Below are 25,648 nucleotides of genomic sequence, written 5' to 3' on the forward strand. Positions count from 1 at the left end.
TTTCGATACTGATGCATTTTACTTGAAAATGTTCAAGCTCATTGAATGATTTTACTTCCAAATCAACACCACTCGATAATAAGGAAGCCATTTTCTCGGTTTGTTTATCCCTCACGACCTTTGACGAGTCAAACGAGAGTCTCGCGAGAACGAGGTCACTGAATCCTCGAACAGGTCAATTTTTGTAATATTTTTTGTAAAAGGCAAACAAAACATCATGTTTTTAACAAAATGTGTGAACAAATTCAAACAATGTAACAAAACGAACAACACATCAATGAAGTATTTGTGGAAAAAAACAGGAAAGCTGGAAAAATATCCATCTCATCACGCTTGTATCGACCCCAATACAGATACTGACCTTGGTATTGATACAGTCGATGTTGGGATTGACCCCCCCACCTCCTACCAGAAATGTTTGAACATTTGTTTATTAATTGACATCTAAATATTTCCTTATCTAAGGGAATGTCTTTTAGTCCTAAATTTACATTTATTTCGATAATAAGGAAGCAATTTTCTCGGTTTGTTTATCCCTCGCGACCATTTGACCCGTCAAACGAGAGTCTCGCGAGAACGAGACCACTGAATCCTTGAACGGGTCAATTTTTGTAATATTTGTTGTAAAAGGCAAACAAAACATATATTGTTTTTAACCACATTTGTGAACGAATACAAGCAATGTAACAAAAATAACAACACATCAAGGAAGTATTTGTGGAAATATGTCCATGTCGTCACGCTTGTATTGACCCCATTACAGATGACTTTGGTATTTATAAAGTCGATGTTGGGATCGATCCCCCAGGAATATTTGAACATTTGTTAATTACGCGACATTTAAATATTTCCTTATCTAAGGGAATGTTTTTTATGTTTAGTCTTGGGTATAGTGGAAGTTATTTGGTTTGTAAAGAAAAAAGGTTTCATTTTTCATAATTGAATTGTGTGTTATTAGCAAGTACAAACAAGGTCGACTGTAATACATGCTTGTACTCAGAAAACACCAAAAGTAGGAAGTCTGGCTCTCGTTTTTAAAATCGATTCATCTCCATACATCCAGTTTTATGTGACTGAAATGTGCTTCTAATTTGCGTAAATTTGAGAAGCTGCTTGTTGATGTTTACATCAGCTTGGAGGTGCACAATGACCCACAATACAAGAAGCTGAGTAAAGTTGGCTATGACAAAGAAAACCCACCCGAAAAGGATTCTTCAAAATAAGAGTTGAAGTACGACCACGTTCCAGTGTAAAACGTATTTGCCAGTAATACTTGAACAAAAGTCACGTGATGTTTTTTGACACAAACAAACACTGATAGACTGTTGATAGAATCACTGAATTGTTTTATCATGGGATAAATTGATTATAACTCAAGCATGATCTTTTATACTGGAAGGAAAGTGGAAATGAAACCGGATGTTTCCATTCGGCTACAGTTATTCTGCTTAGTATTGCAAGTGCATGGCGCAGATAGACGTCGACGAAGAATCAGTTTCTCTGGATATCTTTAAACGTTTGCTATTTTTTTGGAGGGGGAATAACGCACACATTCTGAAATGAGAGTGTGAGATGTTATTACTTCCGAAAGTCTGGATAACTACCGCTGACACGTTGATGATTTCTACGAAAGTGGGTCTGAGGAGAAGCTTGTGCTGCATTCATAAACACTTCTTTAGGACTCACAACAACCCCTGAGCGTTGTTTACCCACCCATTAAACACCCCCTTTTTCCGTGCATTTGGGATGACAACGGCTGAAAAGAGTATGATAAACATGGAGGATCCCGGTGGAGTTGTCAGGCTCCGAGAGGAACACGAAAAGGTAATAAAAAAAAGACACAAAGCGATTAGCTGGCTTTAACGGAACTAGTCAAGCCTCAGCTGCTGACCACGCGGTGGACCACAGAATAGTGATATTTATGCAATAAATAAACAATAAAATAAGCATATTAATCATGTCTCCTTCAAACTGTACCCCCTGACACGATTACGCTTCTTAATTTTCCAGAAACTTCCTTCCGTCCTTGACAGCCTCTTTAAACTTAATCTACATAATCCCCCCCCCCCCCAAACGAAAGTGCGCACTTTGCTTGTAACTGTGCGCTAATACGTATGTTGCTAGCTTCATTTTTAAGTGTTTGTTGGTAGAAAACGAAAGTAAGTGTTTTAGCTTGTTGGCTGGCTAGCGAGGCAGCAGCTAACGCTAGCATGTTAGCACGTCAACGCCCCCCCCCCCTGCTCTACTTTTACAAGTCGCAATAACATGAGACCATGCAACAAATACAGGGAGTACACAATGCTAGTAAACTAAATATTCATGCAATACTCTGTTTAGATTGACAATATTAAAATGCACTTAACCATTTGAACAATTTGATGTACTGTTTGCTAGGGGTGTGGGAAAAAATCGATTCGAATTCAAATCGCGATTCTCACGTTGTAGGCTATGATTCAGTATCGATTCTCATTTTTCAAAAATCGATTTAAAACTTTTTTTTTTTTTTTTAAATTTTTTATTAATCAATCCAACAAAACAATAAACATCAATACCATAACAATGCAATCCAATTTCAAAACCAAACCCAACCCAGCAACACTCAGAACAGCAATAAACAGAGAAATTGAGAGGAGACACAAACACGACACAGAACAAACCAAAAGTAGTGAAACAAAAATGAATATCATCAACAACAGTATCAATTAGGGCTGTGAATCTTTGGGTGTCCCACGATTCGATTCAATATCGATTCTTGGGGTCACGATTCGATTCAAAATCGATTTTTTTTTTTTTCAATTCAACACGATTCTTGATTCAAAAACGATTTTTTTTCCCGATTCAAAACGATTCTCTATTCATTCAATACATAGGATTTCAGCAGGATCTTCCCCAGTCTGCTGACATGCAAGCAGAGTAGTATATATTTGTGAAACGCTTTTATAATTGTAAAGGACAATGTTTTATCAACTGATTGCAATAATGTAAATTTGTTTTAACTATTAAATGAACCAAAAATATGACTTATTTTATCTTCGTGAAAATATTGGACACGGTGTGTTGTCAAGCGTATGAGATGCGATGCAAGTGTAAGCCACTGTGACACTATTGTTCTTTATTTTTATTTTTTATAAATGTCTAATGATAATGTCAATGAGGGATTTTTAATCACTGCTATGTTGAAATTGTAACTAATGTTGTTACTGTTGTTAATATTCATTTTTGTTTCACTACTTTTGGTTTGTTCTGTGTCGTGTTTGTGTCTCCTCTCAATTGCTTTGTTTATTGCAGTTCTGAGTGTTGCTGGGTCGGGTTTGGTTTTGGAATTGGATTGCATTGTTATGGTATTGCTGTGTATTGTTTTGTTGGATTGATTAATAAAAAATATATATATTTTTTAAATAAATAAAAAAAAAAAAAAAATCAAAAAAAAAAAAAAATGAGAATCGATTCTGAAACGCACAACGTGAGAATCGCGATTTGAATTCGAATCGATTTTTTCCCACACCCCTAGTATCCATATTAGTAACAATTTCAACATAGCAGTGATTAAATCCCTCATTGACATTATCATTAGACATTTATAAAAAAAAATAAAAATAAAAAAGAACAATAGTGTCACAGTGGCTTACACTTGCATCGCATCTCATAAGCTTGACAACACACTGTGTCCAATATTTTCACAAAGATAAAATAAGTCATATTTTTGGTTCATTCAATAGTTACAACAAATTTACATTATTGCAATCAGTTGATAAAACATTGTCCTTTACAATTATAAAAGCTTTTTACAAAAATCTACTACTCTGCTTGCATGTCAGCAGATTGGGGTCGATCCTGCTGAAATTCTATGTATTGAATGAATAGAGAATTGTTTTGAATCAGAAAAATATCGTTTTTGAATCGAAAAAAATCGATTTATAATCGAATCGTGACCCCAAGAATCGATATTGAATCGAATCGTGGGACACCCAAAGATTCACAGCCCTACAGTTTGCATTCACCCTCTGCTTACTTTTATTTGGCTTAATATTATTTTAGTAATCGACTAATCTAGCGATTCATTTGTTGGATTAATCGATTAATGGGACACTTTATAGCCTCAATAAATACTTTAGGAAAAATGGTTGAAATAAACAACCATTTTTCTGCGTGCTATAACCTTAATTTATTTTTTGAATAAATGCACATCCATCCATCCATCCATTTCCTACCGATTGTCCCTTTTGGGGTTGCGGGTGGTGCTGGAGCACATCCACATAGAAATTGCACTTTTCAACACGTGCGTATTAATCAAAACAAACAAACTGGGTTGTGCCGACGCAGATCACAACACCCACATACCGCTGTGTGGGAAACTGTCACAGTGTTTAAAGTTCCAGACACTTGATTTGATCAACTTTTTCTATTAGTCCATCCATTCATCTTCTTCCGCTTATCCGAGGTCGGGTCGCCGGGGCAGCAGCCTAAGCAGGGAAGCCCAGACTTCCCTCTCCTCAGCCATTTCGTCCAGCTCCTCCCGGGGGATCCAGAGGCGTTCCCAGGCCAGCCGGGAGACATAGTCTTCCCAACGTGTCCTGAGTCTTCCCCGGGCCTCCTACCGGTCGGACGTGCCCGAAACACCTCCCGAGGGAGGCGTTCGGGTGGCATCCTGACCAGATGCCCGAACTACCTCATCTGGCTCCTCTCGATGTGGAGGCGCAGCGGCTTTAGTTTGAGCTCCCCCCGGATGACAGAGCTTCTCATCCTATCTCTAAGGGAGAGCCCCGCCACCCGGCGGAGGAAACTAATTTCGGCCGCTTGTACCCGTGATCTTGTCCTTTCGGTCATAACCAGAAGGTCATGACCATAGGTGAGGATGGGAACGTAGATCGACCGGTAAATTGAGAGCTTTGCCTTCCGGCTCAGTTCCTTCTTCACCACAACGGATCGATACAGCGTCCGTATTACTGAAGACGCCGCACCGATCCGCCTGTCGATCTCACGATCCACTCTTCCCTCACCTGTGAACAAGACTCAGAGGTACTTGAACTCCTCCACTTTTTCTATTAGTGACACACATTATACATATACAGAATACAGAATATGATGGGGGTAACTGCGCTTTTTTTTTTTTTTTTTTTTTTTTTTTTTTTTCCTTTCTATAATTCACAATCCTTATGTGAGACAAGCACAAATATATATATATATATATATATTTTTTCAATGCATTCTAACTCGTAAATAAACTCTAGCAAAAGTCAGCTAATGACGGAGCGAATGAGATTTTGTGTATTCCGCTTATAAGCACTCTAAAAACATCCTAAACCTCAAAGAACGTTTTATATACACACTGTATATATCAGTGGCGGGCCGTGCGTTTCCCACCTAGGCCTTCAGTGATGTCCGACTTCAATGATTACCTCTCAAAATACCATCATTTATGTCACCACATGACCATTGCCGGAGAAATAATATACAGAAACACATTTACGCACTACTGGGCATTGGATCAAATAAAACATATCTTATGTGGTACTGTCAAAATTTTAAATTGGAAAAAACATATTAAAGGTGAAAAAATAAAGAATTAAAATATTTGAACTTATAATTTGTAGCACACCTTCGAGCTTCCGTGGTTGGCCGACATCGTCTCACAAGTTGTAGTTTCTCTTTAAATATCCTTCTAGAAAATGGCCTTGCAAATATATGTGTATCATAAAATATGCAGACGAGGCGTGTTGGCTGAGTTCTTAAAAGTTTACTCCACAGCGTGCTCATCAAAAACATCCAGCTGCTAAATGGGGCTACTGCGCATGCACGTCACTACTGTGGCATGCTGGGTAATTGAGTTCTTATGTTACCTAGCTCATAACATCACTATATATCTGCCTTAGGCCAGCTGGAAGGCCTTACTGACAACAACTCGTGATCTGATTGGCTATCGCAACTGTCTATCAACTGTATGTCCCCGTTCACTTACAGTGCACAGACGCCCGCATTGTTGATTCTGAAGGCTTCGGGCAGATTTGGTACAGCATGGCAACGTAAGCTAGCTGAATTCTGATTGGATAAAATCTCTATAACCTAAAAACAACAGCGCTGGAAGGAGCATGATATGACATGAAGAGAAAATTAATACTTTCAGATATTTAAGGAAAGTAAATTAAAAAAATACTTTTATCTTTAATTATGATCATGATTTCTGGTTATGTTAGGCCAGCAGAGAAGGCCTTTCTGGCGCTGACAGCACACCACTGGTATATATGTAATGTAGTAACAGGTACATTCATAATATCATGTAATATTTATGTATTTTGCTAATATTAAGGATACCGCGGCGTATTAATTGCAAAGACTTATCACAACGTTCACTAGTGCCTTTTTACAATAACAACTACTAATCATGGCAGACTTTACGAAACACAACATCGAATACTTTGGGACAAATAATGATTCAGCACCTTATATTTTTGAGCCTGTATAAGGTGGATGAGCTACAAGTTTAAATGCTGAATGAGAAGTAGATCCAGCAAGTAGCACTATTGCTAAGTGCTAAAAAAGAAATACAAACTACAAACATAATTAAACAATCACTTACTGTACAATGTCTGCTCCCACTTGGATGCCGACTGATGGGATGTTCATATCTTCCCGTTGAGATGAAGAATTAATCATAATCCTCACGCTGCACGAAGGTAAAAAAAAAAAAAAAGGTGACACAAACAAGCGTCTTTTTGTTTCTTTCTCGCCATCTTCAGGTCTAAGTTGAATGTCAAAGTTGACCAACTTCTCGGTAATGGGTCACAACCTTCTACTATATAAGTGAGAGGCATGATTTATAATCTCAAATTAACTTTTATCAACTCAGAGGCGATGCAGCAGCTCTGTATGTCATTAGTGTGGCTGCATAATAAGCAAGTTACCTCTCTGTGATCACGGCGCCGCTCAAAGTAGTTATACTCTGTGTTAGTGCTTATAATAACAATATTGCTAATACTTGGTTAATGTTCAGGTCACAAGATGTAAATGGAGTATTGTTGCCGGTTTTTGAAATTTTTTTTTAGAGGGCTTTAAGGGCGCAGTAGAATACCTCTAGTCTCCCGTTAGCTCCATCGTTTTGCTAGCGTTTATTTACAAGTTAGAATGCATAACAAAAGAAAAAACATGTGTGTTCTTGGCTTACATAAGGATTGTAAATTATAGACACACTTTAAAAAAAAATAGTGCAGTTCCCTTTTAACGCAATTTGCAGTAATGGAATGTTGCAATACAAACACATTTCCACTTAATAATAATAATAATAATAATAATACCTGGGATTTATATAGCGCTTTTCTAAGTACCCAAAGTCGCTTTACATGTTAAAAACCCATCAATCATTCACACCTGGTGGTGGTAAGCTACTTTCGTAGCCACAGCTGCCCTGGGGTAGACTGACGGAAGCGTGGCTGCCGATTTGCCACTTGCCATTCCTTTCTTTTTCCAAAACTGCACTTTTGAGACCCTAGAAAGTTTAAACTGTCTAAAGTTCTTTATGGTAAAGAGAAAAATATTTTGTAACAGATTTGAGACATTTTTTATATTTGTTTGTAGATCGAATTTAATTGTGATTAATCGATTTAGAACATACATGATTTGGGGAATTGACCGTGATACCAAGTTTATTTTTGGAAAACAGTACATCTATATTGCTTTCCAAGCTGTACACTGACTACTCTTAAGTTGTTGACACATTTCCTTCTCATAGCATTGTCCCCTGAGAAAATAGTTGATTTAACAGTTGCTTAAAATGTGTGTACTCGCATTTCTAAGATACAGTAAATTGATGAATATGCTTTATTTATTTACTAAGGGAAATTAAGTTTAAAAGAACTTTGTAAAAAAAATCCAGCCTTCGCCAATACACATAATTAGTTTTATTTTCTATAGGATGAGTATTTGAGTATACAGTTTTTTTTTTGGACTGATTACGGGGAAAATATAAATGCATTAATCAATTCCTCTATTCAAGCTATTTTAATGAATAATACAGACTTTGAGCATGTTTTTCCACATTGATGTCTTTTACTTCCAGAATATGATCGTTTACAGAGATGTAACATTAAATGCTTCCGCTGCACATGAAAAGATAAACGTTGCGCAGCTGTGCCATAATGGAGGTCTCCTGTATGCCATATACATCACAGGCTGCTGTGACTGAATCCACAGTGGATGTGTGTGTGTCTTATAAATTGATGTATATATTTTTTTAAATAATAATTAATTAGATCATAATGTGCATACACAGTGTGATCTGATGTACAGTACAGGCCAAAGGTTTAGACACACCTTCTCATTCACAACACAACTGATGGTCCTAACCCCATTGATAAAGCAAGAAATTCCACTAATCAACTCTTAATGAGGCACACCTGTGAAGTGAAAACCATTTCAGGTGACTACCGCTTGAAGTTCATCGAGAGAATGCCAAGAGTGTGCAAAGCAGTAATCAGAGCAAAGGGTGGCTATTTTGAAGAAACTAGAATATAAAACATGTTTTCAGTTATTTCAAATTTTTTTGTTAAGTACATAACTCCACATGTGTTCATTCCTAGTTTTGACGCCTTCAGTGATAATCTACAATGTAAATAGTCATGAAAATAAAGAAAACGCACTGAATTAAATTAAGGTGTGTCCAAACTTTTGGCCTGTACTGTATTTCTGCACTTCATTTACATTTACAAATGTGTTTTTCTACACCACTCCAAGCTAGAAACTTTAAGTTGTACCACTTTGTAAGTGTGGCTCAAAACGGAGGGAAATTGTATTTATGTTTTACTTCCTTGCAGCAGTGAATGAATAATGTGCAACATTCATTTTTATACATGTTTTATCTGTGGATTGTATTTGCTGATAGACAGATGGTAGACCACTGTCATCATAAGATGAGGTAGAATTATGTATCCCAGTGTAAGAATAGCTTGCTGTTCCACATTATCTGTCAGAGAGAAACCTCTTCTAACTGGGTAATCTTCTCGTAAGTAGGTAATATTCCTCAAACACAATTTTATTACAGAATTTACGGCTGATTGTATGATCCACAGATTATGTGATTGATGTGACTTTGTGCGTCCAAATGATAACAGGTGGTGAAGGACTGCGAGCAGCGGATGCAGCATTGGTAAGCAACTCTAAGGCCCAATCCGAATACTCCCCCTTCCCCTTGTCTTTGCCCCGAACACTGTTTTTTTACGCGTTCACGTTATTCCGATGTATCCGCCAGGTAAGGGGGGAGGGCTAAGTGTTAGGGCTGCACAACCCTCAAAACAAAGTGATCTTGGATACCTCCCTAGATATCGAGTGCTTTAAGAATGTCAATATGTGGGGTGAGTGACGTATGTAAGTGAGTGGGCAAGTTAGGAGAGGGAGTGCTAGCATGTTCAGGAGTGTTAATAGCATAGTGGATGTCCGGTTGGCTTTGTGGAAAACATAAATAAAGAGTTGTAACAAACCAACGGCCTCGTTATTCCGACCAAAGTGAAGGGTGTTACCCCCGACAATATATCGGCCCTGGAGGGAACGTCTCCCCTGCGCTCCTCGACCACGGTCTGGGAGCCGACAAGCAGGAAAGGTGTTACATGATGTTTTTTGGTGCCTGGTGAGGCTGGATAATTGAAAATCAGTGCGCCCGGTCGTAAAGGTGTTCTTTTTATCAGCCCGTTTACATGGCGTGCAAACATCTTTCCATCTTCATAAGTGAGCCATTTGCTGAAAAGTGGCTCCTGAAGCCACTTTTCATTGAAGCTTCGCTTCTGGGATTTTTTTACTAGCCATGACGAAAACAATAATTCGCGGGAGTCCTAATACCGGAAATTCAGTATTTGTGATTGATAAAACTTTCGGTGAATCAAAATGTAAGAAATTGTACCAGAGAGTAAATTACTTTGACCAATAAAAACGCAATAAACGGGGACGGAAATTTGACTCGGCAAATATAAACAAAACAAAACACAGTCGGAAAGCGATAATCGATAAAAAAAAAAAAAAGTAAACCGGAGTTTTGACCCGGACAAGGCGGGGTCCGTAAAAAACAAAAATCTGTGGACTTCCGGAAATGTGCGTCCTTTCTAATTTCAATGCGTAAAAAGACACAAAAAGTGCGTTTACGCCAACAGTGCTTATGTATGATGACTTCCCTCAATGAAACACATTTTACATACCATAAGCTGATGCGCCAAAACTTGCATGTTTCGCAGTAGATGTTGTCTTCTCAACTGTCTTCTTCTTAATGTAGACTGGCAAAAGAAAATATAAAGAGAACAAACACAGCCAAACATTACTTTCCCTAGTAATTAGTTACATGTATTTAAGAGTAATTATGTTTGTAATTCAGTTACTTGTTTCGTAAAGAGTAACTATCATTAATTACTTTTTTAAAGTAATTTTCATAACACTATATACAGTATATATATACACTACCGTTCAAAAAGTTGGGGTCACCCAAACAATTTTGTGGAATATCCTTCATTTCTAAGAACAAGAATAGACTGTCGAGTTTCAGATGAAAGTTATCTTTTTCTGGCCATTTTGAGCGTTTAATTGACCCCACAAATGTGATGCTCCAGAAACTCAATCTGCTCAAAGGAAGGTCAGTTTTGTAGCTTCTGTAACGAGCTAAACTGTTTTCAGATGTGTGAACATGATTGCACAAGGGTTTTCTAATCATCAATTAGCCTTCTGAGCCAAAGAGCAAACACATTGTACCATTAGAACACTGGAGTGATAGTTTCTGGAAATGGGCCTCTATACACCTATATAGATATTGCACCAAAAACCAGACATTTGCAGCTAGAATAGTCATTTACCACATTAGCAATGTATAGAGTGTATTTCTTCAAAGTTAAGACTAGTTTAAAGTTATCTTCATTGAAAAGTACAGTGCTTTTCCTTAAAAAATAAGGACATTTCAATGTGACCCCAAACTTTTGAACGGTAGTGTATATATATATATATATATATATATATATATATATATATATATATATATATATATATATATATATATATATATATATATATATATATATATATATACACACTACCGTTCAAAAGTTACATACATACATACATATATGTATACAGTATATATATATATATATATATATATATATATATATATATATATATATATATATATATATATATATATATATATATATATATATATATAGTGTATATATATATATATATATATATATATATATATATATATATATATATATATATATATATATATATATATATATATATATATATATATATATATATATATATATATATATATATATACATACATACAGTACAGGCCAAAAGTTTGGACACACCTTCTCCTCATTAAATGCGTTTTCTTTATTTTCACGACTATTTCCATTGTAGATTGTCACTGAAGGCATTACAACTATGAATGAACACATGTGGAGTTATGTACTGAACAAAAAAGGTAAAATAACTGAAAACATGTTTTATATTCTAGTTTCTTCGAAACAGCCACCCTTTGCTCTTTGCTCTGATTACTGCTTTGCACACTGTTGGCATTCTCTCGATGAGCTTCAAGCACACCTGTGAAGTAAAAAACATTTCAGGTGACTACCTCTTGAAGCTCATCGAGAGAATGCCAAGAGTGTGCAAAAAAGTAATCAGAGCAAAGGGTGGCTATTTTGAAGAAAGTAAAATATAAAACATGTTTTCAGTTATTTCACCTTTTTTTGTTAAGTACATAACATAATAGTCTTGATGCCTTCAGTGACAATCTACAATGGAAATAGTCATGAAAACTTTTGGCCTGTACTGTATGTTCATTCTTGAACCTAATCACTTTTTCACTCAGACTTTAATTCTTATAATTTTGATGATCATGGCTTACAGTTTTTTTTTTAAACCCCTCAATTTTTTCTGAAATTTTCAATACGAAATATTCATAAACTGTAAACCAAAATCATCCAAATTATATCAAAAGAAGGCTTGAAATATTTTGCGTCAGTCATATTAGTTTCATCTTGTAAATCAAATTGCTGGAATAAACAAACCTTTGCACGATATTAAAAATTTTTGCATTTCACCTGTACATTTTCAAAATTTTCCTACTAGAAAGTACAGTACACTTTTATTTTAAACCCACCAAGCTGCATATTAAATACCATTATACATTTGTATTTTTCATCATTATTAAATTAATTGAATAACGGTATATCTTGTGGCCAATTGAATTAAGGTATTGTAAATTTTCACCCATAACTTCTATTACAATGTGTCATTTTCATGGCTAAAGCAAAGTAGTTGCCAACATATTTACTAAAGCTAGCCTAACATTATGTCTTTGTGAATGTATAGGGAGAAGCTCTCAGGTGATTATGAAGCCCTGAGAGACCGCCTCAAAAATCTTCCGGATAAAGTGTCTTATGACATCATGGTAAGTTGTCAGTTTATTTAACATACACCAGAATTAAAGCACACATTTTGATGTATACTTGCTGCTTGTTGACAGGCAAATTGTGACCGATTTTTTTGTTTTATGTTTTTTTTCTCCAACTCTGTTGACCTGCTAACATGCGTATGGTTTCTCTTCTTCCCCATCTTCTGTTTTTTTTCCATCCTCACCCCCGTGAACAGGTGCCATTCGGCACTTTGGCCTTCATGCCCGGGAAGCTGGTGCACTCGAACGAGGTCACCGTGTTGCTCGGTGACAACTGGTTTGCAAAGTGTTCTGCCAAGCAGGCTGAGAAACTCGTCGACCACAGGATGAAGTGTAAGACTTGTTTAATTTTGTTTGTCTTTTGATTGTTTCACACTCTGGAAAAAGTGCCACATTGACTCATGCTGCATGTCAAACGATGCACGGCTGAACCCAGCAGAGGGCGATGTTGCATTAATCAAAGCAGTGCTTTAAAAATGATGTGGAAAAGTTGCTGCTTCTTCTTTTGTTGAAATATTTTAAATCTGCTGGGTGTAATCCCCAATGTAGGATTACTTCCAGGTCAAAATATCTCCTGCACGTGACATTTTGAAATGTCAATACACTGTTAGTCCTGTTGCTTAATCTAAGTGAACAAATAAAGCTGAATTCTCATATCAGATCCACCGGGGGCATTTAAAAATCCCTGATGAGAATGTTGTTAGAGTGTTAAGTGACGCAGAAATGTGCAGCCTCACATCCCCCATCCCAAATATTGTGTGCCCCAGCCTGCCCTGCTATTACAGAGCTAAGTGCCGCAATGCAAACATAGCAAGCTGAAATGTGTCAGACAGCGACGGGCTTGTCGGGCCTCCCGTGTTTGACCTTTTCTCACTTCCACTTGATGCACACACTGAAGGGGCTCCCGATCGCCATGGAAACAAGAGCTCTCTGCTTGCTTTTTGTAAAAGGGCTTAATTGTTGTGAAGATTTAATGATCCGAAGTGGTATTCAGGGCAGAGGATATTGTGTGCGGTTTGAGTCATAATTCGCCCCTCGACTTTGAAACAATCATTAAATGTTAAGTTTTGTACGGCCTGCAGCCACGTTTGTACTTCATCGGTTTGCCACCAGCAACCACGACGCTCATTTAGATCTTGCCTAACCTTTTGTTGCAGACGTGAGGAGCGAACTGGATGGTTTGTCCAAGACAAGGAAAAACTTTGAAGCAAGAGTTGGAATGGTGAAGGACTGGGAAAACATCTCATCCGTACGTTGCTTTTCATTCAAGTCACCGCAGAATAAACATTCAAATGTCCACACTTTTACAGACTAAGCTTGTGTTTTAGAAAAAGGGGGGCTACATTGACATCAGAGAGGAGGTCGGAAAAAACGAGACCACTAAAGGTATCGCTTATTTTTATGGATTCCACTTAGAGCTGGGTAATTTTGGAAAAAATCATATCGCAATTGTTTTTTTCTTATCAGTTGATATTGATATGTACGGAGCCCCTAAAGGCACGTGGAGGGAAAAAAATACTTTTTGCGAGATCTCGCAAAAGTTTTTTTTTCTATTGTCAGTGAACCGGAAGTAAAACAGACACAGCGATAATGAACCGGAAGTGAAAGAGCCTACTCATCATCCGTGGGAGAAGTTTATTGATTTCTATTTTAGTATTGGCTTAACATATAAAGACATCAAATCGTATTATGGTCCCACAACAGAGCACAGATGATGGGTAATGGCTGTGTCTGTTTCACTTCCGGTTCACCATCACTGTGTCTGTTTTACTTCCGGTTCACTGACATAGGAAAAAAAAACTTTTGCGAGATCTCGCAAAAAGTATTGCGAGATATCTGTTGGCATTCTCTCAATGAGCTTCAAGCACACCTGTGAAGTGGAAACTATTTCAGGTGACTACCTCTTGAAGCTCATCGAGAGAATGCCAAGAGTGTGCAAAGCAGTAATCAGAGCAAAGGGTGGCTATTTTGAAGAACCTAGAATATAAAACATGTTTTCAGTTATTTCACCTTTTTTTGTTAAGTACATAACTCCACTAGGGCTGCAACAACTAATCGATTAAATCGATTATTAAAATAGTTGCCGAATAATTTAGTCATCGATTCGTTGGATCTATGCTATGCGCAGAGTTTTTAAAAAATGTTTTTATAATTATTATTATTATTATTTTTTAATAAACCTTTATTTATAAACTGCAACATTTACAAACAGCTGAGAAACAATAATCAAAATAAGTATGGTGCCAGTATGCTGTTTTTTTTCAAGAAAATACTGGATAGGATAGAAATGTAGTTTGTCTCTTTTATCCGATTATTAATCGATTAATCGAAGTAATAATCGACAGATTAATTGATTATCACATTAATCGTTAGTTGCAGCCCTAAACTCCACATGTGTTCATTCATAGTTTTGATGCCTTCTGTGACAATCTGCAATGTAAATAGTCATGAAAATAAAGAAAACACGTTGAATGAGAAGGTGTGTCCAAACTTTTGGCTTGTACTCTATATCGATATAATTTTATCACCCAGGCCTAATGCCACTCAAACTCAAATCACATTGGAGTTTAAACAAACTTTGGTGAACCTTTTATTCTTTCTAACAGGAAAGCATAGAGTGGCTCACAAACCGCATTCAAAGGCCAAGCTGGACGCTGTGTTGGATCTGGAAGAGGAAAGTGAAGAAAGTAGAGAAGAGACCCAACAAAACGGGAGCACAAAGGGCTTTATGACTCAGGAGGAGTTGTGGGCTCGATTAGATGAACTTGAGAAACTGGAGGATCTGCAAGATGAACATGACAGGTATGTCATAATTAGTCATTCGGGTGCCCGATACCTAGTCATTGGGGCTCTCCACATACCAAAAACAACATGGTAATTTAGCATGTTTTTAGGAACTGTTACAACTTTAAAAAAACCTCTCCTAACCGTGCCAACAGATTTGTTTTGGTTGGTCTTTGGGAATCTAGTCTGGAGATGCACAGTAGCATGGAATAATAGTCCATTGCGTGAGAAGTAAGAGCAGAGGGGCTGTCAAAAACAATAATGATTGATAAAGCATGTTATTGTATTTTGAAGCGTATTCATTATTTGTTTTCATTTCATTCATGTATTTCAAACACAACAAATTAAACTTTCCCTCCATCTACATAATTCAAACAAAATAGCATCTCCAATACAATATTGTAATCTGAAAAAAACAGTAGTAATACTGAAAGAAAATGAAAAAAAAAAGGAAAATGGAGCAGGAAAAAGCAAAAGCTCATGATGACCTGCTCCATCATTGAGGTATAAAGATCAGATTGTTTTATTACAATACAACACATAATGACCGTATACAACAATATTTAGTGTGTAAATACAGGATATAATTAATGTACTTTCATATGATCTTTCAAGCTGGGTTATTGATTTCCAATTTTACATTTAATTTTGTTTTTGACCAAATTTAAAGATTATGTATTTTTGTCAAACCAACGTTTTAATTTAATCTTGCTGCTTCATGTCCTCCCCAGAATAAAAACAATATTTGATTTGTTTTGTCAACAAAAAACACAAACTTCAATTAATATCTTACAAATGTCATTGATGATACATTTTTGGGGACTCAATACTGATCCTTGTGGGACACCATAGTTAAATCTCCTGACATATTTTCAGAAACGGTTTTGTATGAAACTTTTAGCCAATATAAAGCCGCCCTTCTGGGACCATACATTTCCATTTTCCTAAACAATATGTCATGGTTAATTGTGTCAAAAGTTTTTTTTAAATCGATAAATATACCAACTGCATAGTTTGTTATCTATGGAAATTGTTCACATATTGAGACAAAAAATGTTTTAAATAAAATAAAAATTTATTGATATTTTTTTATGAGATGTTTTTTATGAAAATCTTGGGGCCCAAGGCAACACCACACCCATCTTTTTTTTAAAAAATATACTTTTTCTTCTGAGTCATTTAAATGTGTTCCTTCAGGTTGTCTGACCATGCAGACCTTGTGAGCGAGGACACGTCGTCGTCATCTTCTTCGGAGGAGCAGACCGAGACAGACTCCTGTCCTCCGGTGAATGGACTGCGACCCCATGGCAGCCCGCTCCCTCGTGAAGTCATAAAAGAAGACGATGAGGAAGACAGCAGTTTGCCGACCATTTATTTCTCTCACACGGTCGAGCCCAAAAAGGTCAGTGCGTTAACTGCACAGCTGCCTTGTTTTGGACTCTCTTTTATAGCTTCCTTGCCAAATCGGTCTCTGTTTGCTGTAGGTGAGGATCAACACAAGCAAGAACACCATGCTGAAGTTCAGCGATAGGAAAGAACCGAAGGACAATTCAAAACGAAAAAAGAAAAACGGTCACCGCACTGGAAACTCTCATCGTGAAGTTCACAAAATTCAAACACCTGCAGACATCTACAGGTTTGTCAGTGCCATCAAACTACATTTAGTGCAACTAGTTCTACATCCAGGGGTATTTTCAAGGTTTAACTGTGTTTTCATCCTTTAGGCTGTATGTGGATTTAAGGAATGGCGCGCCCATCCCCAAGAAGTCCATCCTGAAGTCGCGTAGCCGGGAGAACAGCGTGTGCAGTGACACAAGCGAAAGCAGCGCGGCCGACATCGAAGAACGACGCATGCTGTGCCGTGGATTCAGTCACGATGAGGCCATGCCCAGTGACAACAGTGCCAGCGACGGCCTTACAGAGGAGGACAGCCCTATAGGAATGCCGACGCATCCCACTGGACGATTTGAGGTAAAGCAGCACTGACTTTGTTTCTTACTCTTATTGTCTTCGTGCCTCGTTTTCACCAACCAACAAGGAGAGGATGCAAGCTGACAGCGCTGTAAATATCACCTTCCAATTGATTTATCTAAAATTAAGAAGTTACTGTTCTATTGCAGTCCTGTAGGTAACAGTAATTTACATCATAAAGCACAGTCGTGTATAGAGAGAGTATGGCAAACAGGTTTCAGGCGATCTCCTCAATGATCAGTCAAGATTGCTACCAACTTTGAGTTTGCGGCGCTACCTCGTTAGTTGTTCAGTGTGTAAAATGTGCAGTTGTGCAGCGTGGGGCTGCTCCACCCGCGTGAATTATGGAAATCTTTAACATCGTTTTCCCCGCAACCCGGAAAGAAGACAAATATGGGAAGAGAAGGTTTGCCGTCAAACACTGGAGAGCCACCAACTACAATGTCTTGTGCGAGGTAAACACAAGACACAACATCTGCATTTTGTATAGGAGAGAACATAAAGAAGATAAGTCAGACTTATCTTCATTGAGTGCACGCAGATACACACATTGGCTGACTATCATTTATAAGGCTCTTTTAGGTTTAATGCCTCCATACTTGTGTACTTTGTTACAAAGAAAAAGCAGCTCTTATGCATTGCGCTCTAACAATTTGTATGTTTGAACTGTCCCCCATGTACGGACTGAATTTGGCAAAAGAGCTTTTGGCATTGCTGCCCTTATGGCATGGAATGCATTGCAGACGAAACTGAAACTCACTGAACTACTTCCATTTGGAGCATTCCGTTCTGTCCTGAAGTACAGACAGCGAGAGACGTTTGCACAGTGCCTGTGTTTTTAAAAGGTGTAAATCTTTATTGTTTTACAGTTCTCTTTTATGTATTTTAAAATGTATGTCTTAACGTATTACTTTTTTGAAACTGCTCTGTGACATGTGCTGTTGACCTCTTGGCCAGGTCACCCTTGTGAAAGAGGTCTTGATCTCAATGGGTTTCTTAACTGGTTAAATAAAGGTTCTATAAGAAGCTAATACAAATAATTACAGAATGAATTAATGTATTTAAGAGATGGTTTGACAAAAACAAATAATGCTATTCGGTAAAAGTTGAAGATAAGTACAAATACAAATATTTAGAGAAAGAGTAAAAGTATCCACATTTTCAGTGTAGTAATAGATGAGAAAATTAACTGGAAATCTCATATAAGAATATACAACATAATGTGGCAAGAAATATATCAATAATGAATAAAGCAAAATTTGTTCTGGACCAAAAATCTCTCCAAATTCTCTACTGCTTGCCAGTGTTAACATATCTGAGTTAATGTGCAGAAATATGGGGAAATAACTACAAAAGTACACCTATTCACTCAGCATGTTACAAAAAAGAAAGATCAGTTAGAATAAAACATAAAGAGTGATACATACAGTGATTACAAATACATTGGAGGCAGTTGACATACTTAACACAAAAGTCATAATTTCTCTATGATTGTTGGTCAAAAGCTAATGAAGATTTTGGAAATTATTTTGGTCGTTCTGTGTATTTTTGTATGTTTATTGCGCCGTCGGGCACATGTACGAGAACCTGCTGGTCACTAAACACTGCATTAATGTAGCAGCAGCGCACATTTTATCTGTGTCCCGCAAATTTGACAGCGACAAGCCAACAAACGTGCCCTCAACGCATTGTAGCGTCCTTGCTAGGGGCTAACGTCCCCCCGAAGTGCAATGGCACTTCCAAGTCAGCTATCCTCGTCTCCATGGCGGCAAATAAAATATGTTTATTCCAATTAGCATGGAGGACCAGGAATAGTTAACATGCTACACTACACGCTGTAGAAAGATATGGTAACCACAGGCAGAGCCCTTAAACAAAGGCAGGCGGATATTTTTCATTATCAAAAAATATCATATGTTGTTTTGGTTGTTTATAAACTCAGGAAATAAGTCCCTGGACACAGGAGAGTTTCAAGGGCAAAAACCAAAGCCAATAGTAGGAGAAAATTTAAATATGTATTTGATATTGTTCCACTGCCATCCTGTATTTTTGTCTGAGTATAGTTGTGATCAAAAATGTAATCATTCAATGATTCGGAAAATTTGTTTAAGTATTGGTATTGACCAATACTGCCCCTGCAACTTCTTGTTATTGAATCGATTTTAAAAGTTTTAGTATTGCCAAAAATGTAAATGTAAAGTATCCAAACAACAGAAAAATAAGTGCTTATTACATTATAACAGAAGTGTAAATAGAACCATGTTACAACAGAAAGTAAGCAGATATTAACAGTAAATTAACAAACAGATTAGTAATAGTTTTAACAAATTAATACAACTGGAAATGATGCATATGTCAGCAGCCATTTAGGAGCCTTTGTAACCTGTTATGAAATACCGTATTTTTCGGACTATAAGTCACAGTTTTTTTCATAGTTTGGCCGGGGGTGCGACTTATACTCAGGAGCGACTTATGTGTGAAATTATTAACACATTACCGTAAAATATCAAATACCGTAATTTCCGGACTATAAGCCGCACCTGACTATAAGCCGCACCAGCTAAATTTAGGGGAACATACAGATTGCTCCATATATAAGCCGCACCCGACTATAAGCCGCAGGGTTTTGATGTGTAATTACCGTAGTATATAGGGGTTCCTGCTACCACGGAGGGGATTGTCGGGACAGAGATGACTGTTTGGGAACGCAAAGCGTCCCATTTATTAACAATAAATCTTTCAATCATTCAATCAAACTTTCACATCTTTGACATGGCGAACAGCATTCGTGCAGAGTACAAATAATACAACGGTGCAAAGTAATACAAAGTGCTCACCTGTACGTTATCAAAATAACCAGCCTACCGGTATATGAAAAGTCAGTCTTTAATCATTGTGTCATCGTCTTCCTCCTGCGTACTAAAACCACCGAAATCCTCTTCGTCGGTGTCGGAGAAGAACAGGCCGTAAATAAGCCGCACCCTTGTATAAGCCGCTGGGACCAGAACGAGGGGAAAAAGTAGCGGCTTATAGTCCGGAAATTACGGTAATATTATTTAGCTCATTCACGTAAGAGACTAGACGTATAAGATTTCATGGGACTTAGTGATTAGGAGTGACAGATTGTTTGGTAAACTTATAGCATGTTCTATATGTTACAGTTATTTGAATGACTCTTATCATAATATGTTACGTTAACATACCAGGCACGTTCTCAGTTGGTTATTTATGCGTCATATAACGTACAATTATTCAGCCTGTTGTTCAGTATTCTTTATTTATTTTAAATTGCCTTTCAAATGTGTATTCTTGGTGTTAGGTTTTATCAAATAAATTTCCCCCAAAAATGCGACTTATACTCCAGTGCGACTTATATATGTTTTTTTCCTTCTTTATTATGCATTTTCGGCCGGTGCGATTTATACTCCAGAGCGACTTATACTCCGAAAAATACGGTAATTCTATTATCACTAGTGGTTATAGTGTCCGCCCTGACATCGGTAGGTCGTGAGTTCAAACCCCGGCCGAGTCATACCCGACCCATTACCCCCCTGCTTGGCACTCAGCATCATGGGTTGGAATTGGGGGTTAAATCATCAAAAAGTATTCCCGGGCGCAGCCACCGCTGCTGCTCACTGCTCCCCTCACCTCCCAGGGGTTGAGGGTGATGGGTCAAATGCAGAGGATAATCTCACCACACCTAGTGTCTGTGTGACAATCATTGGTACTTTATTTAGATACCAAGTAATATGTAGTGATATATATTGTTATTGCATGAGGGTGCAATATATATTGCAATATAGATTTTAGGCCATACCACCCAAATATTTTTGATTGAATGATTGATTGATTGATTGATTGAATGATTTATTGAAACACTAATCCTAAACTTTATGCAGATATGCAATAAAATGGCCCACCTGCCCTCTCTTTACATTTACCATGTACACTCTCATTTACATTTTTTTTGTCTATAGAGTCTACATGGAAAAATGTTGTAAGGTGGAATGTTTACAAAACACTAATTTGCCCAAATGGATTTGGTCAGCCACAAATACAGTTTAGCGCTACCTTTTTTCCCGTCTGTCACAAGCACTTTATAACAGGACTGTTTCAATGCAGCTCGTCGTTCCAACTCTGTACAGTAGATGGCATTGAAACTCTGCTGAAACCCACTCCACATGCACCAGTCTACCAACTTAGCAACTTTGGCGCTAGATTTAGCGACTCGTCAGACACTTCTGGATTGTGTTTTTTAAAAAAGTGTCTTTTCTGGTGTCATCGAACACTTTTTTTTTTCTTTTTTCCGAACACTTTTTAAGAACATGAACGTCCGCAACAACTAACATGAAAACAGGTATTGCTGTTCTCAAAGAGTTGTGGTTTGTCTTGTGACATTAAAAAGTCCATCCATCCATTTTCGACAGCTTGTCCCTCCAAGGGGGACAAAATACATTTTTGTTGTACTTCTAAATATATTTGTTTTGCTTTTCCGTGTTTTGCTCACTTTTTGTGCCAAAATTAAATGCACCCAGTTAAGCAAGGTAGACAATGAACCGCCCCCACTCACCAACCCCACCCAACGCCACAAATTGGTTGCATTCCTGTGGGAAACACTGTGGAGTACCGACCAGTTTGTGTGTTTGTGTGTAAAACATTGAGAAATACAACATTTTCAAATTCTGTACCACTGTAGTTGGTACTTTTATAAAGGTACAGTTTTTGGTATCAGCTACTTTTGGCTTTACACACAACTGATACTTCATATTTGCTGAGTTTGCAATACATCTCCCAGAGAAACAATTACAGGTGTCCCGATACAACTCTTTTACTTCCGATATGATACTGATATTAGAGCCTTGAGTACTGGCCAATACCAATTTTGATCCGATACGATATCAGCACAAATCATAGTACATCATTTTATTATTTTCTCATGTGGAATGTTAGAAAAGGTTACTCAGAGTACAATGGTAGGTATGAAAAAACACAAACCTATTTATTATTAACTCAGGGTTCATACAGGTGCTTAAAAACCTTGAAAATGCTTGGATTTTAATGTTGTGTTTTCAAGGTTTGAAAAATGCTTGAATTTTGGGTGAAGTGCTTGTAAATGCTTGGAAATGTTCATCATATATCTTGGCAGTCGGACTCAGTAGGCTAATTATAAAATGGAAAAAAATAAAATAAGTTTCCTTAAAAATGAAAGCTACATGCTAGATTTGTTGGCTTTGCACGAGCCCTTACATTAGGTTGTCATGCCAGAGCCATACGTATGTGTCGCCCCCAAGAGGACAGTGGTGCATCGGTCCATCATGCCGGGAGGTTGTCGTTTTAATGAACATGATGTATGCATGAATTATGATACAAACAAACAAGTAAACAATAATAATTAATGTTATTTCTTGTAATGAATGATGTATACATGAATGATGATGATACAAACAAACAAGTAAACGTTTGCAAACACCAATGACATTGAATAGTCTACAGAAACACTGCTTCATTTTCTATGCCCCATTCAGTTAATGATAACTGCTGGTTCAATGTTAGGCTTAGGTTTTAGCCGATATTCCGTATTTTTCCTACAGACAGTATTTGGTGACCTCAAACAACAAGGCTATGGATTAATTCACACTGGTTTTCGCCTTTTGAAGGGTACTGGAAAAACTGGAAAATTGATCTTGAAAGTCCTTAAAAAGTGCTCGAATTTGCCCATGGAAAAGGTGTATGAAGCCTGTAACTGTCTATGGTGGACATGCACTGTCTTTAAGTTGAAATTGAGTGGGAATGGCAAGAACCCACAATAACTCATTAAATTAGTGCTCTGATGCAGACACGTTTGTTACTGGATACTTTCTAATATGCTTCTGCCTTACAGACTTAAGTAATATGCAACTATAATTATTTGATATAAATATCAAGTTTTGGACTGAAGTGTTGTTCAATTAAGGACACTTATCACGTATGACGTATGTCGAGCTTGTGTGCTTAGCTGTTGTGTAGCTGCTAACCCCTAGTAGACCATGTTTAGCTTTTGTAAATGACTTGATTAAAATATAAGAAAAGAGCTGTCCAGCTTTGCACACGTAACAAGAATCCAGGCTACAAGATGTTTAGATGTAAACCGATATCATTCGATACTGGTTTGTTTGCTGAACTGATCGGGACACTGAGTATTTCTGCAAAAAAAAATTCAGTTGGAGCATATGCATGAAAGTTGGAAATAACATTGCCAAATATGGGTTAGGGAATTCTTAAATTAATGCCATGCTGTTTCTTTTCTTTCGTCTGTCTTTGTTGTCCAGGCCTTCTCAGGTACTGTCGTGGAAAAAGAGCCAATGCCCTTGTCTGTTCCCCATCTGACCATTGCACCGCCAGCCCTTCCAACCATCCTGGAGTGGAAACAGGAGGAGGTGGCGCCCGACGCGGCGCCCCCTCCACAGCCTGTTAAACGGGTGTCAAAGTTCAAAGCTGCCAGGATGCAGCAGAAATGACACTGTGTGTGTTTTTCTCCCCAACAGTCAGCATCTTCTCCTTTTCTTTATAAATCATTTAGCATCATCGGCTATAGATACAATATATACGGTTTAGGTTGGTATAAAGGCTAGCTAACAATTTGGTTCCTCTTTTTTGCTATTGACGGTGTTGTAGGACTGTAATCTCAGTGTAGCTTGTCATCATGTCAACCAAACAACTCATTTGAACCTGCTTAACGAATGTACGTAAAGCTTTAATATTATGATGAGACAAGGGAGGAAGGAAAAGGAAAATAAATGATTTTGCATACAAGTCATGCTTTTTAGTAGGAATTATCTTTCAATGTACCTGGCTGGGTCCTTGCTTGGTTCATAGTGTTTGTCAGGAACTAAATTGATGTTACGCCGCATAGTAATAGCGTGTCAGTTTTCCTCCCAGTGTAAATGGTTATGGTCTGATATTGTCATTACTAGTAATTGTTCTGATCCAGAACAGAATTGTGAGCAAACTTTACATGAAACCATAATATTCAACAGGAATATTTCCTCAAAAGATATTAATAAACACGATGACAGCAGCAACTGCACAATTGAAAGACCACTAGGACGGGGGTCGGCAACCCAAAATGTTGAAAGAGCCATATTGGACCAAAAATACAAAAAAGTCATCTGTCTGGAGCCACAAAAAAATTAAAAGACTTATACAAGTGTTATAATGATGGCGACACATGATGTAAGTGTCTATATTAGCTATATTAGCCTATGAAAATGACTTTAACAGTCTTATATAAGTGTAAAGTAACTGATTAGCTATATTAGCCTACTATCAAAATGACTGCGTCGCACACTAACGCAAAACTTCGTTGACAGACATGTTGAAATATAATATTTATTCTACACATTTTTACAACATTGGAAAACATTAGTAAAACCCTCAGAGGGTGAGATAACTCCTGGAAATTACTGTTTTAGAATGGCCAAAGGTATAGATGTGTGTGTCCAAGTTAAAGGAAATGACAAGCTGTCTTCTTCTAATGGATTTATTACAATCTTTGCAAGCCGGGTAACGTTTGCTGTGGTCTGGAACAACATGGCATACTAACAACTATCAGAAATGCAGTCAATATTACATATTGATAATATGTCATGAGACATGCAAATATAAATTAAATACACAGAGGTATACAGAGGTAGAAATTAAATATACCTACAAATGAGGCATAAATATGTACATACAGCTAACCTAAATAGGATGTTAGCATCGATTAACTTGCAGTCATGCACTGACCAAATATGCCTGATTAGCACTCCCAACAAGTCAATAACATCAACAAAGCTCACCCTTGTGCATTCACGCACAGTATACAACATTTGGTGGACAAAATGAGACAAAGAAGGAGTGGCATCAAACACGTCTATCTGTGGCAGCGTCGGAGAAAGTGACACATGTAAACAAACTGTTGAGTCACAGTCCACACAATGGTGAGTTCAAGGGCCGTTGAAATTAGTAGGACAAAACGACGATCGCCAAATACTCTCATCAGTGAAGCATGAATACAAACATATTAAACAGTGGGGCTTTCTAACAATTAGGAAGGCTTGTGTCGTGTTTGTCTTCCTACAGAAACCATATTAAAACAAAAAACATTTTTCACCCCATTTTTTTGCCATTTCCATACATATTTGAATGGAAGAGCCGCATGTGGCTTTAGAGGCACGGGTTGCTGACCTTTGCACTAGGATATCTCTGAATTAATGCAGCCTTAAAAAAAAAGATCATATGACTTAAGAAATAAAGACTTCCAGTATGATCGCTTGTTATTTCTGAGATTAAGTTTCACAATTCCCAAATTAACCTAATCCGCATTGTTGTTTAATCCTTCAAAGTTGACTTTGGTTCATTGTTGCGTAACCGGCTGGTATTTGTGATTGCTCAACGGCACCGACCGCTATCTTTTTGAACCGTTTCGGTAGTCACGGGGTC

At 37.4% G+C, this 25,648-nt stretch overlaps 1 protein-coding gene across 1 annotated transcript; it reads left to right on the forward strand.

The window, feature by feature from the left end:
- Positions 1 to 1,423: 1,423 nt before the first annotated feature.
- uri1 (URI1 prefoldin like chaperone) lies at positions 1,424 to 25,388 on the forward strand. Its single transcript, XM_062035322.1, has 11 exons — positions 1,424 to 1,824; positions 9,105 to 9,139; positions 12,349 to 12,427; positions 12,628 to 12,763; positions 13,588 to 13,679; positions 13,759 to 13,816; positions 15,037 to 15,232; positions 16,412 to 16,616; positions 16,699 to 16,850; positions 16,939 to 17,185; positions 23,494 to 25,388. The coding sequence occupies exons 1-11, from the start codon at positions 1,747 to 1,749 to the stop codon at positions 23,680 to 23,682; spliced, it is 1,467 nt and encodes a 488-aa protein (XP_061891306.1). The 5' UTR covers positions 1,424 to 1,746; the 3' UTR covers positions 23,683 to 25,388.
- The last annotated feature ends 260 nt before the right edge of the window (positions 25,389 to 25,648 follow it).

The sequence above is a fragment of the Entelurus aequoreus genome, linkage group LG24 (genome assembly GCF_033978785.1).
Source record: "Entelurus aequoreus isolate RoL-2023_Sb linkage group LG24, RoL_Eaeq_v1.1, whole genome shotgun sequence".
Lineage (NCBI taxonomy): Eukaryota > Metazoa > Chordata > Actinopteri > Syngnathiformes > Syngnathidae > Entelurus > Entelurus aequoreus.

Coding starts and splice junctions, on each gene's coding strand:
- uri1 (XM_062035322.1), top strand. CDS start 1,747: ATGACAACGGCTGAAAAGAGTATGATAAACATGGAGGATCCCGGTGGA. Junction 15,233..16,411: donor CTGCAAGATGAACATGACAG/GTATGTCATAAT, acceptor GTGTTCCTTCAG/GTTGTCTGACCATGCAGACC. Junction 17,186..23,493: donor ATCCCACTGGACGATTTGAG/GTAAAGCAGCAC, acceptor TTTGTTGTCCAG/GCCTTCTCAGGTACTGTCGT.